General features: G+C 51.6%; 1 protein-coding gene and 1 non-coding gene across 6 annotated transcripts; both read left to right on the forward strand.

Moving 5' to 3' along the window:
* Positions 1-1476: 1476 nt before the first annotated feature.
* Positions 1477-16631, forward strand: POGK (pogo transposable element derived with KRAB domain). 5 transcript variants are annotated; one of them, XM_030302482.1, is made up of 6 exons: positions 1477-1559; positions 2999-3132; positions 9215-9341; positions 10103-10201; positions 11471-12962; positions 14779-16631. In XM_030302482.1, exons 2-5 carry the CDS (start codon positions 3001-3003, stop codon positions 12940-12942), a joined length of 1830 nt encoding a protein of 609 aa, XP_030158342.1. In that variant the 5' UTR covers positions 1477-1559; positions 2999-3000; the 3' UTR covers positions 12943-12962; positions 14779-16631. The 5 variants fall into 5 exon arrangements, with proteins under 5 accessions (XP_030158342.1, XP_030158343.1, XP_030158345.1 ...); XM_030302483.1 differs by lacking the exon at positions 1477-1559 and adding an exon at positions 1708-1735; XM_030302485.1 differs by lacking the exon at positions 1477-1559 and adding an exon at positions 2406-2479.
* Positions 4085-4217, forward strand: LOC115505752. Its single transcript, XR_003966119.1, has one exon. It is a non-coding gene; the product is annotated as a small nucleolar RNA SNORA52 (small nucleolar RNA).
* Positions 16632-17044: the final 413 nt, after the last annotated feature.

Here is a 17044-nt window from a genome sequence, read left to right on the forward strand (position 1 = left end):
CAAACAAGAAACGCTAACATCTTCCTCGCTCCCCGTATTTGAATAACGTTCTCTTTCAGTTAAACTTGCTCTGGTCTGGGGTCGTCCACCACAATTACACTTCAAAGATGTGCTTGTCATCGTACATTTTACCAATTGGGAGCTCCACAGCTCCCCGCTAGCCTCTCCATGACAGAGAGAAGTAACATTCACAAATGTTTACTTATTCATAAGCAACCAGGAATGGCCACAAACACTTGGAGAGAGACGCCTTTCGCAGGAGCTACTCAGATCTCAGGGACAGTCAGAGAAGTTTGACAAAAACTCTTGACTTGATCCAATGTTAGTCGGTCTCCTCTGAGCCCTCTTCTCCGGGAGGCCTCGGTCTTCGGAACCTCCTCCACTCCTCGGCCTGCGCAGCCCAGCTTCCTCAAGAACCTTGCAGACTCGGTTTAGAGAGAACCTGCCCCCATCTCGTGGAAATCTGACCGGGCTGGCCGGCCGGGAGCAAGATTCCTCTCTCCTTACTGTCTCCTCTAAACGAATTTCTGCCCACTGACTCCCTCACTTTGCCTGTGGGCTATCCTTCGCCAACTTTTAGAGTTGAGCGGATATCTCTCCCTTCGTGTGATAGTATGGACACCTACTTCCATATTTCTAAATAAAGTCCTCCTTCCTGTTTTAACAAGTGTCAGAATGATTTAATTTTCTCCTTAACGACTTCCCAACAAAAACCCAAACCCAGAATCTTTTTTTCTGCAATCAGAAGGGCTTCAGGGCTTGTCTGCTCTTTTTTGTGGAGCCTTTTGACGATCCTGCTACAGAGAGAGAGTTATGTCCTCCACGAGATTACAAGCTTGGGCTTTAGCAGGTAACAAGTACTCCTATCGGGAAGTTCCTTCTTCGTATATACTACGAACGAAGTTCTGGACCTATGCTTGCCAGAATCCGAGCACGGTTCGGCAAGTCCCCTTGGTCTACTCTTCAGCCCCCTTGGTCTACTCTTCCTAACGCGTCCCTTGAAGCGTGGCGAGCCTGCCTCGAGTGCTCACCCCAGCAAATGCAAACCACCGGTGAATGCGAATCAGCACAGGGATAAATGCTCCCAGGTCACACACTCTGCTAAAGCAGAAATCCTTTATGCCCTTCCTGCCTCCGGCCCGCCGAGGGCGCCCACAGCGCACGGGAAGCCGACGACCGCGGGGGAAACGGGGAGGGCGGAGGGCACGGCGCCGCTGGCCGGCCAGAGGGAGCCGCCAGGAGGGTCGAGAACTCCGCCGGGAGGAGAGTGCCGCGCGGACCTGCCGGAAACCGCGCCGGGAGGAGGGTCCGGAGCTGGCGCGGGCGCCGTCTCCCGGCGCCGCCGAGGCCCGCTGACATCAGCCGCGCTCCTCCCCTCTCCTCCCAACACCCTCAGCTCGCGGCCGGACCCTCCTCCTCCCACCACGTGTCCTCCCCGCTCCCTCCCGAGGGGCCGCGCGCACGGGAAGCCGGAGAGGCGGCAGGGATGGCGCTGTGACAGCGGGGCCGGAGCCCTCGGCGTCTCCTCCCGCGGCCCCGGCCCGCGTCCCGGCCGCTCGGTGAGTGCGCGCGGGCGGCGGGCCGGAGGCCCGGGGCGGCGCGGCCCTTCCCGCGGCTCCGGGGCTGCGCGGCGGCGGCAGGGGCGGGGGCGCGAGGCTGCAGCTGCGGCGGCCGCCGTCGCCTTTGTTGCGGGCCCGCCTGGTGGCAGGCGGCGCCGGCTCCGGCCGCCCGGCAGGTGCGCCGGGGACGGGGAGGGGGCCCGGCGGGGAGGCGGGCCGGGGGCGGCGGGAGCCGGGGGCGGCGGGAGCGCTCCCGGCGCGGGGCCGCGGAGAAAGGGAAATGGGACAAGATGGCTGGAGATATCCGAGCGCGCCCGGGGGCGCGGCGGCTGCGGGCGGGGCGCGGGGCCGTGGGCGGGTGGGCGGTGGCGGCGGCGGCCGCGGCCCTGGCCGCGGGCACCTCGCCGCGGGCACCTTTGCTGCGGGGCGGTGCCACCTCCGCCCCCACCTCCTGCCCGGGAGAGGGCGGGGGAGGCGGCGGCAAGTTTGGGCCCCAGCTCCGGGGATCTGAAGCCTTTTCCGCCCGCCGCTGACCTGGCCTTGCCGTGTTCGCCCGTCCCTTTTGGCAATACCGAAGAAGCACACTGAACTCTGGAAGGATCTTTTCTTTCGAAGCCCGGGAGGATGCGGCCCACAAGATGCACGCTCACTCCACACCTAGGAGTTGCCCGCGCCCCTAGAGGGCAGGAGCGCGGCCCTTTGTATTGGCCTACAGCTGGACCCAAGAGAATATTCTTTTCGCCACGGAGGCATTTCCCGGTGGGGGTGGGCCCTAACAGATTTCTGCACCTTCTCGGGTGTCCAGGCATACACCTCACTGTGTGTCACTGAATCTCGGGTTTGGAAAATCTCCTAAGGCAGAATGACTATTTTCTGAACCGGCTCATGGACAAAATCTTTAGCTTTGGAAAATCCAGGTGGTGGGTATTCTGGGCCAGCCAACTTCCAGGTGCTTAACTGGCCTGTAGGGAGAACCCAGTTGAGCAAGTGTCCGGGCTGTGTTCGGACATCTTCGTTGGTAAAGACGCTAACACCCCTCTCCTGCCGCTTATTTCATGTTCAGGTGGCACTGGCTGTGAGAAAGTTCTGCCTTTCAAAGCACTGTTAAAACCTCTCCCAGGAATGTTTTACCCACCAGCCCATTCTGCCCCTGGGTCTCTACAGAACCAGTCTGGTCTCTTCCACAGGTAGCCTTTTTAATATATGAAGGCAGTCAGGTATACTATCTGCCTGCAGCCCCTCTTAACATAATTAATATGCCACCTTCCAGCTTCCTGGTGCTTTTCCTAAAGCCCTTCCTCCCCAGGCCTGACTCTTCCTTCCCTTATTCCAGCACTGAACAGCGCTTGGGGATGAGAGGTTTGCACAGGCACCCCCATCCCAGGCTTCGGAGAGTTCACACTAGTGCCTGATTTTTCTCAACTGAATCTTGCTTGCAGAGATGGATTCCACAGCCTACACTCTCAACTTGACCCTGAAAGAAGAAGAAGAGGAAGAAGAGATTCAGAGTCGGGAACTGGAGGATGGCCCCACAGATATGCAGAAAGTCCGGATCTGCTCAGAAGGTGGTTGGGTAAGTAGGAAGATGGGTCCATACAGCTGTGAGGAGAGGTCTGGGAGCCCGGCTTGTTTTAAGTCTCCTCCTCAGTCAAGCATAGGAAGTAAAAATAGCCCAGCCCAGCCCGGTATGTTTGCATTCCTGAGAAAACAGTCCTGTGGCTTTAAAAGGCACTGTGAAGAATGGAGCTGGTTATGGGAACAGTCTCTTCAGCCATGTGGCTTATCGTCGTTCGGACTGGAAATCTGAGAGGCTTGCCTCTCTCCTGTGCCCCTGAATCCCCTACGTTTTACTTAGTGCCAGGCACGTTGCAGACACCAGCTAAATGTTTGCTGACCTCTGTTAAAGAAAAAATTACTCTGACGCTTGTGACGACGGTAAGGAACATTGGTCGGGACTGTTGAGATGGGTGTCAGGACTCTTGCAGTGGGAGAGAGCTGGGGCTCAACACTGAATACAGTGAGACAAGCAGGGATTTCCAGCCAGGGATCCAGAGTGGGTGAAAAGTTACTAAGAGGGGACATCAAGAATAGGGGGATTCTTGCTAAAGGCAGACTAGAGTGATCAGCTGTCAAAGGTGGGGGAATCTTTCTAAGGTAAAGTAAAGCAGGTTTCTTGCTAAAACTGGGCCAGGCAGGCTGAGGACAGGAGGGGAGCCCCCATGGAGGCCTGGTAGGGAAGAGGGCCCAGAGGAACGTCACTGAAGTTTGGGAAGGAGAGAGTCTTTTACACCCACTGCTGGCTGAAGGGAACCTTTTTAAATAAGACTTGGGGCGTTGAGCTGACAGGAGGAGAGCTTCAGTCGGTTCTGCGTGAGGACGTCTTGGGATAGCACACCCAGGAGAGCGGCATTATCAGCCTGCCCGAATCGAGGGATTGGGGTGGTAGGCAGCACAGAATATGGAACATATCCAAACAGAAGCGTGTGATAGAATTAGAGTAAATTCATAAAAATATAAATGCAGCGTGGCCCATCCTAATCCCCGCCAGTCTGCCTGGGGCCTGCCAGGTTTTGCTCGTGCACCAGAGAGCTGTAGAAGCCTCCCCAGAAAAGTGAACAGGCTTCAGCGCGCCTGTGCCCGGGGCACTTCTGGACACCCCGGGGGTGGGGGGGGGGGGGGGGGATGTAAGTGCAAGAGGTATTTATCCTTATAATCGTGTATAATTATTCACAGTACATCCCGGACATCATGACATTTAGGCATGAATGGTAAAAACTTTAAATATGCAACAAGTTGCATTCCTTTTCTCCGGCGAGTCCTGTGTATGAACATTATCAGTATCCATTCTATTCCTTTGTTTCCAGTAGGAGATTGGTGTTCATAGAAACATGGCTCTCCCAAATGTCCGGTCCAGCTCCCCTCCCACACAAGAGAACTGGGGAGCAGAGAGGTTATCTACTTTGCCCCAGAGTTACACATGTACGCTGACATGTGTTCTTAAAAAAATAAATGTCTCTCAAGCTGGACCCTTAAAAGCAGTGCATTTTGTTGTATGTGTGTCATACCTCGATGAAACACAATACACCACCAGGCTCTGGGTTTTCAGTTGGGCTCTGTAGGCTGCACTGCCATTTTCTTTTTGTGTTCTCTGCTCACCCCCACCACCTCTCTAGTTCTGATCCTCGCAGCTGGGGAGACATTCGAGGACAGGAGTCAGTCCCATTTAGCCTGCAGCGAGACCTCAAGGCAGTAGAAACCCTGGGCTTTGAGGCTAAATTGGCCAACCCAGAACCTCTAGATAGCATGGAGAACCTTGGAAAATGGGTGCAGTAAAGGTGGACGTTTAAGTGTTGTCGGAACAGGGAGAAGGGAGCAAGGCGAAGGCCACTCTTAGCTGGGAAGGAAGGAGGTCGCTGGAAGAGGGGGGCTGGTTTTTGTGGCCTCCAGGCAGTCTGCCCCCTGTCCGCGGTTATTGAGCACAGTGTTGGTGTTAAGACAAGATCCCTAGTCTCCCGGAGTTGCCAGTCTCGCAAGGAAGGTGGGGAAGAGAACATAATTCATAGTACAATATTCAGAGTGCAGTGGGTGAAGTCAGCTCAAGAGCAGGGTCTCATTCAGCTGGAGAACTCAAGAGGCTTTGTTCAGGGGGCAAGCATGAACCTGGTCTTAAGCAGTGGGCAGGTTGGCTTCCAGGCCCATTTCCCTCCTGGGGACATTTGGCAATATCTGGAGACGTTTTTGGCTCTTGTGATTTGGGTGGGGGTTGGGGAGTGGGAGATCCTACTAGGCATCTCGTGGGGAGAAGCCACGGACACTGCTAAACATCTCCAATGCACAGGACAGCCCTCATGACAAAGAATTATCTGGCCCAAAATGTCCGTAGTGCTGATGTTGAAAAACCCTGTTCTAGGGCATTGAACTAGGGAAAGAAAAGAAATGAATCTGTTCCTTAAATATGTATTTTGGTTGTAGAGAATTGTGTTAGGGTGATCAATAAAAGCCTTTCCAACATGAGAACTATGCTATATATTAGGATAATATTGCACAGGAGAATTGGAATAGAAATAGAGTTTCAAGTAGAGAAAAAGAGGAATGTACCCTGAACTGAGTCTCGTTCATAAGTGGCACTGGCCAAGGGAGGAGAGAGGGCTTGCACTCCAGACACGGGGAAAGCAGGAACAGAAGCACCCGAGAGGAACGCTCCTGTGCAGAGTTGGAACAGCTCCCGGAGCTGGAAGCAGAGAAGGTGAGAGAAGTAGGGCAGGCCCCGGGCCGGCCAGCCAGAGGGCGTGGTGAGCAGTGCTGAGGGGTGTGGTTCTCTCCCCAGGAGCTCTGCGGGACAGGTCCCTTGCCCATCTCTCTTGCGAGGGCCAAGGCTCACTACAGTCTGCGTGCTAAGTGGCCTGCTGAAAAAGTCTGGGCTTTGGAGTCAGACTATTTATTTATTATTTATTTCACGTTTATTCATTTTCGAGAGACAGAGTACGAGTGGGGGAGGGACAGAGACAGAGGGAGATACAGGATCCGAAGCAGGCTCCAGCCTCTGAGCTGTCAGCGCAGAGCCTGATGCGGGGGCTTGAACTCACGAACCGCGAGATCATGACCTGAGCCCAAGTTGGACGCTTAGCCAACTGAGCCACCCAGGCGCCCCTGGAGTCAGACTTTCTGACTCTGTGACTGTGGGCAAGTCATTTAGCAGCTGTTTCCTCACCCATAAAAGTGGGGTAGTGATTCCCATTTCTTTATTATTACTTCAAGGATTCAATAAGATAATTATTTCAACACGCAAGAGGGAGTGCCCCACGCAGATGCTCTCTCATGCACTGGTAACGGCCGTCTGCTCTGAGACCTTCGTTACACGGCTTCGCCAGCGTGCGGCTGTGCGGGGTGTAGGTACTTCCCGACAGTTCCCCTTGGAGATGGGCTCTGGAATGCCCACTTGCCGGCAGAGTAGGGCAGTACTTGCAAGCCGAAGGAAGAACACCTATCTGATGCATCCTGGGTCTTCTGAGGGAAGGGAGGAGGACAGGGATGGTGGGTCCCTACCTGTGAGGCCAAGAAAGGGCCTCCCGACTTCGGAGTTTTGCCCGGGGCAGGCCCTGTTTACCTTCTGCTGTGCTCAGCCGGATAAAAAGCCTCTGTGGAAGAGAGGAGGCCTGCGCCACGGGGCCTGGCTGAAGGCTTGCTCACTTCTCACAGAGGGTTGCTGTGAGGAGAATTTCTAAGCCACTGGACTATGCGTCTTGGAGTATAATGTGGGCTTGTTTGAAGATCTCTGTGGCTCAGCCATAAATATGAGGACGTGAATCTGGCACCAGTCACCCTCCAGCCACCTTACAACTCTGGGGCTCCTGAGATTTTTTCCAGGCCTAGGACGTTTTACTTCTGTGAGTGTCGGTAGCCCCTCTGAAATGACAGGCGTAGCCAGTCCTGTGTCCCGTTTTATCAGCAAAGGGAAAGGGACTATAAATAGGTATGGCCTGGATCTGGAATTTCCTAGGGAGAGAAAAGGCCAAAAGGAGAGTTGTTCAAAAGGCTGGGAAGTGAGAAGGGGTGGGGTGGAAAATTCCTGGCTGACAGGCTTTCCAGATTGATGAAGGTCTGAGGAAAGCCTGGAGATTCATCCCTTTTTACCTCCTAGTATTTCACACTTACTCCAAAGAGGAAGCTTGGTTTCGTAAGAGACTGAATTTAATGAGTATTTGAAACTATTCTAAGTGGAACAAGAGAAAGGAAATTTGGATACCGTTTGCTTAAATCTTTTATTCAAATATACATTTTGGGGGCACCTGGGTGGCTCACTCAGTCGGTTAAACTCTCGGTTTCGGCTCAGGTCGTGGTCTTGTGGTTTGTGAGTTCGAGCCCTGCATCGGACTCTGTGCTGATGGCGAGGAGCCTGCTTGGGATTCTCTCTCCCTCTCTCTCTGCCCCTCCCCTGCTCACACTGTTTCTGGCTCTCTCTAAATAAATAAATACACTTAAAAAATACTTTCTTAAGTGATTACTATCTACAAGAAGTGTCCTAAGTTTAGGGAGATGGAATAAACGTAGGTTTTGCCCTCAATGAGCTTGAATTCTACTGTAAGAAGCAGACAAGTAAACCAAGAGAATACTGCGCTGTGATAAGTGCCACCGTAGTGATAAGTGCCACCGTAGTGTGGAGCCCAGGGTGCCACAGGGATGTGTAGTGGGCGCACAACCCACGTCAGGGTGAGCTTCCCAGGGAACGGCACATCTGGGCTAAGTCTTGGAAGGTGGGTGGGTGGGTGTCAGCCAAGCCAAGAATGGGGAGGACCTCTGAGGCAGTGGGAGAGCCATGTGGGGGGGACACGAAAGGAAAAAGAATGGTTTGCTCAGGAAACAGCAAGCGCTGAGAACCACTGAGCGCGGAGGTAGGGGAGAGTGAAGGGCTGGTCGCCAGGGAGGCCACTTTGCTCTTGGTAGGAGCTAGAGCCTTGAACTCAGACAGTGCTAGGTCCACATCTCAACCCTGCCATTTGTTGGCTGTGTGACTTACAGTAGCAACAAGGCCTCTCCGAGCCCGTTTCCTCCTTGGTGAAATGAGGTTGTTGGGGAAAACGGATGAAGCAGACACGGCCTTTCCTGGGAAGTACTCCCTACTTGTAGAGTGCTGTGAGTGGGAAGGGAGGACATGGACTTTGGGGAATAAGGACAAAGTCCAGTGTGTCCAAATGACTGATGGCAGGACACCTGAAGAAGCTACACACTGGGAAGATGCTAATTTCCTAAGCTGGTGAAAAAACAGCCTCATGATCACCCAGGCTCTGGATTCGGCCTTGGGGAATAGCTTTGAAAGCAGTAATCCTGAAACCCCGGCCCAGTGATTTCTTACCACCGAATATGATGAACTTTGGAGTGGGATTTTTCATGACTGAAAGAAACGACACGGCAAAAAGAAGAGCAGAGTCGAGTAAACAAGAGGAGGTTGGTTTGGGTGGCCCGGCCCCTCCCACAGGGGTGGGGGAGCGGGGTCAGTGGGGAGAGGGAAGGAGAGCTGCCTTTGTCCTTGGCCGAAGGTCTAGGCATCAAAGCAAACTAGTTTGCTCTGCTGTTTCATTACATAAATTTAAGCTCTAATTAGCTCTTCTCTCCTCCTACTCTTGCTCTTGCAGATTGGAAAAGGCAGGATGAGCCCCCCTCTCTCACTGGCTCCTCCCTGGGCTTTGGGTTCTGAGTCAAATGCTAGAGCTGGTACCCCAGGAAATGGAGAACGGTGCCCGGGAGCTGCCCCCCACCCCCATGCCGGGCCAGGGATCTGTGACTTGGGGGAGGGCAGGGGGTGGCTGGGTGTGTGTATTTTGGTGGGGGAACTGCCTCGGTGTTTACTTGGGGGCAGTTGCTCCTGAATCTGGAGCCGGGGCTGAGCCCAGATCGGCTGGCCCTGCAGCGTGTGTCCCGATCTGGTGATCACTGCTGGGGAGTTTTCTTCTCAGGGTGCTGCTCTCCTCCTCTGTGAACCGAGGCGGTAAGCGACCCTAAGCAGGGCGTGCGGGACCTGTGCTGGGTCCTTGTTTTGCCTCCACTCGCCTAGTGAGTGTGGATGGACCGTGTCCCCCGGTCAGAGCCCCTCCCCTGGGAGATGAAGGTGTGTGAGTCTGTGTCTGCTTATGCCTATTAGTTGTTCCCTGTTCCAGGTGCCGGCCCTATTCGATGAGGTGGCCATATATTTTTCCGATGAGGAGTGGGAAGTTTTGACGGAGCAACAAAAGGCCCTCTACCGGGAAGTCATGAGGATGAATTATGAAACTGTCCTGTCCCTGGGTAAAGCTTTGTTTTTTCTTTGTCTCCTGGAAGCTCTGAGCCCAGAGAATTGTTTCCATGTCTCTTCTCTGGTGTATCCAACATCCCTTTCTCCTGAACTTGGACTCTGTCCCCTCAATGCCTGTGCCCATTTGATTTCCTGTTTTTGACTTCGGCAGGATATAAATATTGTGTCCTTCTACTCAGCAACTTGTGCCAGCTCTCAGAACCATCCTCACTCGACCTAGGCATTCGCGTAAAAAAAAAAAAAAAAAAGGACCTAACCTAAGAAATGTCACCACAGATCTGGGCCTGTGTTTCATATGTTCCTCAGGAGGGAAGGCAGACTTCATTGTTACCCCGTCAGCCTCAGACGCTTGGGAACTCAGCCCCAAAGAATCCTCGTTCCCCTCCTGGCATTGATGATCCATATCATTAGAATGTAACCAGCTGGAGGGATTTCCTAGTTTCTCATCTAGGTACCAGAAGGTTCAATAGGTCAGGGACTGCAGCCTGCTAAATGAAGTTGTTTTTGTTGTTGCTAACACCAGCCCTCGTTAGCAGAGATCCCTAAATTCCCTTGGACAGACTTCTTTCCTATCATGTTTTTTCTTTCGTTACCCCTCAGCCCTTTCCCCCTGACTTTTGTAAACCTCCACATGGAGAGAGTGTGTGTGTGTCGGGGTGGGGGAGGGATTCTTTAAGTAGCATAAAGTACTGATTTTGGCAGGGCTCCAAGGCAGGAACACACAGCTATTACCTGTTTTATTTCCTATAAACAGAATTCCCATTCCCTAAGCCAGACATGATCACTCGGTTGGAAGGTGACGAGGAGTCTCAGAATTCTGATGAATGGCAGCTCCAAGGAGGAACCTTGGCAGGTACTACAGTGAAATCACCCCAGCATCCATCCAGTGGGAGCATTGTGAACCTGGACTTTAAGTTTCCATGTACCTCGTGTGGGGTGTTTAAGAGTTGAGGCAAGGTTATGAGGCAGAAAGATGATGGGCTTTGGATGTTCAAAATCTTTCTAGTGCTGTGTGACTTTAGGCCACTTCATTCACCTCTCTGAGCCTCCATTTCTTCCTCCGTCGGCAGTGGGTAATAAGTCTCAATGTGCATCCTTGTACGCGCATGAAGTAAATTGAAGTTTGTATGGCGTTTGGTCCTGTGCACATGCTGGGTGAAGGAGGCCACCTCAGTAGCGCACCATATACGTTTGAAGACTAAGGAAAGTAATGCTTCAAAGCACATGGCTGGGGCGATTTACCCTGGTTTCTTGTCCATCTCTTCTTGGATAGAAAAAGCAAGAGCAGCTGTAGTACATGTGTGAGTAGGTACGTCTGAGAAGCACATGGCCCTTTATCAACAACATAGTTAGGATAACAGTTGGCTAAATACAGCTTCTAAGCAGCCAATGATTTTATTCACCTTCTCTCTATAGGGAAGAGTTTGAAATGCCATATTTCATTGATTCTAAGACATGTTTCCCCCTGCCCACCACATAAACATCTCTGAAATCGAGAACTCCTCTTAAAATTGATGGCATTTTTTTTTTCTTTTCCCATGGTGTATCTTGCAACTGATGGCATCTTAGTTTGGGTGAGACACGCTATCTTCCCAAGTCCTGTTCAGTTTCTGCGACCACTTTGTAAATATAGAAGTTCTGACATTGGTGTGAGGGGACGAAGTATGCTTTTGCTATAGATTTTCTTGGCGTAAGGGACGTGAGTCAGGCCATCCCTTTAGCAGTGCATCTAAATTCTGTACCTACTGTATGGGTTACATTTGGCTTCTCGTGCCCACAAAAACCGTTTTGACCAAAGCGTGGCCCACAAAATGATCGTGTGATCCAAGTTTGGTACCCGTGTTCAAGTCCCAGCTCTGGCACTTTGTAGCTCAGCTCCCTTGATGTATTACTTCACGTCTGTAGCTCCACCTGCAAAGAAGGAGTAGCGATACACAGGTATTGTGGGAAGTAGGTGTGGCGATCCATAGGACTTAGGGGAACGTCATCTGTTACTAAAGGGCCTCCTTTGGGTGAACCTCAGATTTAGGTATTCTTAGCGTTTTCACCCAGGAAATCGGAATAGGCCAGAAGGCATTTTTCTTACTGTCGTTGTGTTCGCCCCTCCCTGTTTGTCTCCTAGAAAATGAAGAGACTGACGTCAAGCCCCCGGACTGGGCGGGTCCGATGAACGCCACCCCCCACTTTCCTCAGCCACAGCACCTGGACGGCTTTGGCCTCCGCCTGCCTCGGGACCTCACGGAGCTGCCCGAGTGGAGTGAGGGGTACCCCTTCTACATGGCCATGGGCTTCCCGGGGTACGACCTCTCGGCGGACGATATTGCCGGGAAGTTTCAGTTCAGCAGGGGCATGCGGCGCAGTTACGACGCGGGGTTCAAGCTCATGGTGGTGGAATATGCTGAGAGCACCAACAACTGCCAGGCTGCCAAGCAGTTTGGAGTGCTGGAAAAGAACGTTCGGGACTGGCGCAAAGTGAAGCCGCAGCTGCAGAATGCCCACGCCATGCGGCGGGCGTTCCGCGGCCCCAAGAACGGGCGCTTTGCCCTGGTGGACCAGCGCGTGGCCGAGTACGTCAGGTACATGCAGGCCAAAGGGGACCCTATCACCAGGGAGGCCATGCAGCTGAAAGCCCTCGAGATCGCCCAGGAAATGAACATTCCGGAGAAGGGGTTCAAAGCCAGCTTGGGTTGGTGTCGAAGAATGATGCGGAGGTATGACTTGTCCCTGCGGCATAAGGTGCCGGTGCCCCAGCAGCTGCCCGAAGACCTGACGGAGAAGCTCGTCACCTACCAGCGGAGCGTGCTGGCCCTGCGCAGGGCGCACGACTACCAGGTGGCGCAGATGGGGAACGCCGACGAGACGCCCATCTGTCTGGAGGTGCCCTCGCGGGTGACCGTGGACAACCAGGGCGAGAAGCCCGTCTTGGTCAAGACGCCGGGCAGGGAGAAGCTGAAAATCACGGCGATGCTGGGTGTCTTGGCAGACGGGAGGAAGCTGCCCCCGTACATCATCTTGAGGGGCACGTACATCCCCCCCGGGAAGTTCCCCAGCGGGATGGAGATCCGCTGCCACCGGTACGGGTGGATGACGGAGGACTTGATGCAGGACTGGTTGGAAGTGGTGTGGCGTCGGAGGACCGGCGCGGCGCCCAAGCAGCGAGGGATGCTGATCCTGAACGGCTTCCGCGGCCACGCCACGGATTCCGTGAAGAGCTCCATGGAGAGCATGAACACCGACATGGTCATCATCCCCGGAGGCCTGACCTCGCAGCTGCAGGTGCTGGACGTGGTGGTCTACAAGCCGCTCAATGACAGCGTCCGGGCCCAGTACTCTAACTGGCTCCTGGCCGGGAACCTGGCGCTGAGCCCCACCGGGAACGCCAAGAAGCCGCCCCTGGGCCTCTTCCTGGAGTGGGTCATGGTCGCGTGGAACAGCATCTCCAGCGAATCCATCGTCCAGGGCTTCAAGAAGTGCCACATCTCCAGCAATCTGGAAGACGAAGACGACGTCCTGTGGGAGATCGAGAGCGAGCTGCCGGGAGGAGGGGAGGGACCCAGAGAATGCGATACCGAGAGCGCGCCAGAGGGCAACTGACCGCTGAGGGGAGAGCCCAGGTAACCCGCAGGCACACGCACACGCCCCGCACCTTCACGGACAGGCCTGTTCGTGTTCCGCGGACACCTTCCCCCTTGCCGTGATTTTCTGTGCCTTCGAGAACTCTCCAGCCTGGGCTGCCGTACCACGGATCAGAGGCCGTCAGCTCTCCTTTAGGTCCAAGTGCCGTTGCCTGGGTTACTTTGTGGGTGTTCTGCTCTGAGGGCTGGCCCTCCCCACAAGGAGTGAGCTGCCAGAACACTGAATCTGAGGGCTGTCATGTTCAAATTATTTGGGCCTGAAGGAGCATGGTCTGTCTGACGTTGCTCAGTCCGCAAAGAATTTGGTCTGGAGAGCCAGCTTTTTCCTTCCCCTTATAAATCCCGGGGAACGTCAGGGCCGGGGTGTGTATCTGACACGCTTGGAGCGGCTGTGCTCCCTTCCGCTGGCCTCCGGGGCCGGCCGGCGGTACGGGGAGAGCACCGGGCGCTGGGGCCTCCGCGCCCAGACTTCGCGTGGTCTGCTCGGGAGCCCACTTGGCACAGAAAAACGATAGCGTAGGTCTGCTTCTCCCTAGGAATACGAAAGAGTTTTAAAACATTATCTTATTCTCATAATGACCTTCACATGGGTGGTGGGAGCAATTGCAGTAATTGCTTGTCCACTGATGTCCGAAAGGATGTATTTCTAAATTGAATCTCGGCACGAAAAAAAAAGAAAAAGAAAAGCAAACAGGGCACATAGCTAAGACTACCATGAACAAAGTCTGAGGACTGAGAGCAAAAGGTCTGGAATTTTCAGAGTTGGCTATAGAAGGGCAGCTTCAAGAGGAAGTGGAGTACGGGGACTAACAGCTCTAGTGGATGTGAACTTACACGTACCACCCCTCCGCACCCGCACCTTGGGAGAGAACAGCCAGCCAGGCACAGCGGGAAACCTACAGAAGGAGCAAGCAATTCATTTTACCCTCTTGCTCTCATTTCCCTAATTGTCAATTAATTTTTTTCCCTAGACACAACGTCTAGTATGAAGAAGGTCATTCCTTCCTTTACAGAGGCCCTAGAACCGTCTTGACGTGTCTTCTTCCTTTTACAGCATAACTAAGGGGTCCCATCCTAGTTGCTTTTTCCTCCAAAGGAAATGCTAACCGAAATCATTCATCCCACTCCCCGCTGTACAAGTGCAAGAGGGACGTAGGTCTCCTTCCCTGCCCTCAAATCAAATTGTACTCATACTGCCGAACCCCGCTGTGATTCTGGGACCCCTCGTATAACGGTGGAGTCAAGGAGGAGTTCTCAGTGTTAAATTCAAATCACCAAAATTGCTTTTTTTCTGTCCCTCTCATGTCCCCTACCCTTCCCCTCCATGAATTCAGCCTTTTTCTGCTAACCATGGTCAAACTTTGAATTCTAGTGAGTTGTTAATCCTTATTTTACTTTTTGTTTTTTTCCCTCTCCTTGTTAAACAACGTTTTTGCGCATTTCTTTTTTTTTTTTTTTTAATTTTCTAAGCTCTTTGCTACCAGAAGAGGAAAGGGAAAAGACAGGGCGAGGCTGAGCTGTGAAGATAGGCATTTACGTCCGATATCGACCATGGCCTTCTGACCATCATGACCACCGGTTCTCTGTTCAGCTGCCCTTTTGTGAACTGAGGAAGTGATAGAAGCAGTTAGGGATTCTCAGCAAACAGGAGATTTAATAGTGGACAGATGGCCATAAAACTGGTTCTCCTCATCTATTTGGAAATCTGACTAATGGAATAATCATGTTTGCTAAAATGTATACGATGTCTGAGATCCAAGGGTTAATTCATACTTAGGTTCTCTCTGTTTTCCAGCAATTGGAACTGTGTGAAACAGGTGAGAGGAAAATCCTCAAGAAGATTCCTCAAAGTGTGGACGCACAGGGAGCAGCAGAAGGCCGGGGGGGCTGGAACAACCCCATGTCTGGACTGTGCACCCTGTCCTGTGACATAGCCCACCCCCGCCCCACATCCACGTGTCAGAAAAGTCTAGGACCCTTGATTTCAGCAGAGACATGATTAGGGAAGAAACTGCTTCTGCCCCATTTTTTGTTTTAGAGATTAATCCATGTGTCCATCAAAAGAAACCTGTAAATATGAATGAACAAAGGTATTTGTTCCTGGAGAAGAGACCGTTTGTTCAACACCGACAGGAGACTCCTATGGGCCCAATTCCACTGATGTCCTCTCTGTGGAGAAAACCTCAAGTAAATGCTTTCTTTTGCCTTTAAAAATGCTTCCAAGAGTAGAACCTGTCCCCACACAGGTCAAGACTGCAAAGAAGGCTTTGTAGAAATGAGTCCCATACGTACACCTGCTACTTACACATTTCCTCTTTTGGAAAAATGAGATACTAATGATAAAAATTCAGGCATACTGGCCTGGTGCCAGCAGATGGCTTTTCCACAGACGAACTAGGTTAGCGTGGAAGATACAGGTTAGGAAACTATGCTGTTTTATTTCTCTTCCCAATCTCGTTGGCAGCTAGAATTTTTTAGGGTCTTTGGTGGCCCTCTGTGTCATATTTAATGATGGGGCAGCATTTAGTATACAAGCTCTTCTGTTTCTCAGGCTGCCTGCAGAAGAAGTCACTATAAATTATCTGCTGTCTACACGGTACAAGGCTCATTGACTCATCGGATACTTGTTGGTTTCTTTAATATTTTGATCACAAGGGTATGAGAGGACGTGGGCCTTTAGCCACAGCTGTTTCAAGACTTCTAATCTCCTTCTGCCCTGCAGGAATAGATGGGAGGTCTTTGAATTTTTACATTCTAGTAATTTGCATTCCCACCTAAGTTGAGTGTCACGAAAACATTCCGAGCTATCTGTGCTACAAAAAAATCTGCCAGGACCTTCTGGACAAAGCCATTGCCAGAAATGTCATTCCAATGTCTGATCTGAATAACAGGCTACCATAACCACTTTTCCTTCTGGTAGACTCTGCTCATTTATATACTATACTGTTCTTGGCATCCTGAAACACCTATTTCTACTCAGGTACTCATTTTCCTATTAGTGACTCACCTTTGTCATTTGTTTAAAACCAGTTTTCCTCCAAGGTAGGAAACTTCACTTAGTTTCTGGTATATCTGAATAACTTTGAATATTGGAATTGTTCCCCATCTGCTTTCACCTGTACTGTATTATTTGTTGTCTCAAATGGCATCTAAATACAGCTATTTTCATTCCAGAAGTTTCCATTCCCTCCACTTCCACTTAATTTATCCTCCACTACCCTGGTCCCTGGCCCTTTCCTCTTTATGTCCTGTTTTACTTGCTTTGGGAGCCTAAATGATTTTATAAGATCTAATTTTGGGTTCTTGCATTGGAGCCATAGTTTTCTTGCAGAGAAGAGTAGAAAATGGGTTCAACTCCTATTTCATTCCACCAACATCTTCTTGAGTCTCATCATCAGCTGATAGATGATGCCTTACAGGTTGCATAGCACTGGAACTTTCCTAGAGTAATGGCTCTACTGTCAGGGTTTTTCTGGGCTCATTCTTCCACTGACTTAATTATGATCTATGCTTAACAGAGTCCCAGTACAACTATTTTGCAGAAAGGCTATTACCCTAGAATTACTATAGCACATATTGAGACATAGTTGTACTCCCCGGTAGATAGAAAATTGACCCCAACAATAAACTTTGATAATAAAGACAATAGGCTATGGTGCTTTTATTTATTATTTACCTCTAGCATTGTGAAAGGTCACATTTCAAACTATCTTTTATGCTATATTCTCCGGTCTGGGGTGTATGTATGGAATATCCTTGAATCAAAGTGTCTGTTCATGGGATGGCAATATAAATGTTGGTGTCTGAAGACAGGGAAGAAAAATGATAACATGTGGTTTTAAACTCAAAAGTCCAGGGGTGGGGAGTTGGGGGGAGGCCTGGCATAAATAGCTTTTTTCCTCATTCAGTCATGTTTCAGATGTTCTCGGGGATGGTACACTACCAAATCCCGTGAAGGAAATCCGTAAAGGGATATTAATCTTAAATGGGTGAAGACATGCTAGCAAGTTGAGGAGCAGATCAGAAAACTTAGTTTTCACAAATTTCTTTAAAAATGAAAG

The sequence above is a fragment of the Lynx canadensis genome, chromosome F1 (genome assembly GCF_007474595.2).
Source record: "Lynx canadensis isolate LIC74 chromosome F1, mLynCan4.pri.v2, whole genome shotgun sequence".
Lineage (NCBI taxonomy): Eukaryota > Metazoa > Chordata > Mammalia > Carnivora > Felidae > Lynx > Lynx canadensis.

What these genes read in the sequence shown, in the direction of transcription:
- POGK (XM_030302482.1), top strand. Translation starts at nt 3,001, where the DNA reads ATGGATTCCACAGCCTACACTCTCAACTTGACCCTGAAAGAAGAAGAA. An exon ending in TCTGCTCAGAAGGTGGTTGG is followed by an intron (nt 3,133 to 9,214) that starts GTAAGTAGGAAG and finishes TCCCTGTTCCAG; the next exon opens with GTGCCGGCCCTATTCGATGA. An exon ending in TGAAACTGTCCTGTCCCTGG is followed by an intron (nt 9,342 to 10,102) that starts GTAAAGCTTTGT and finishes TCCTATAAACAG; the next exon opens with AATTCCCATTCCCTAAGCCA.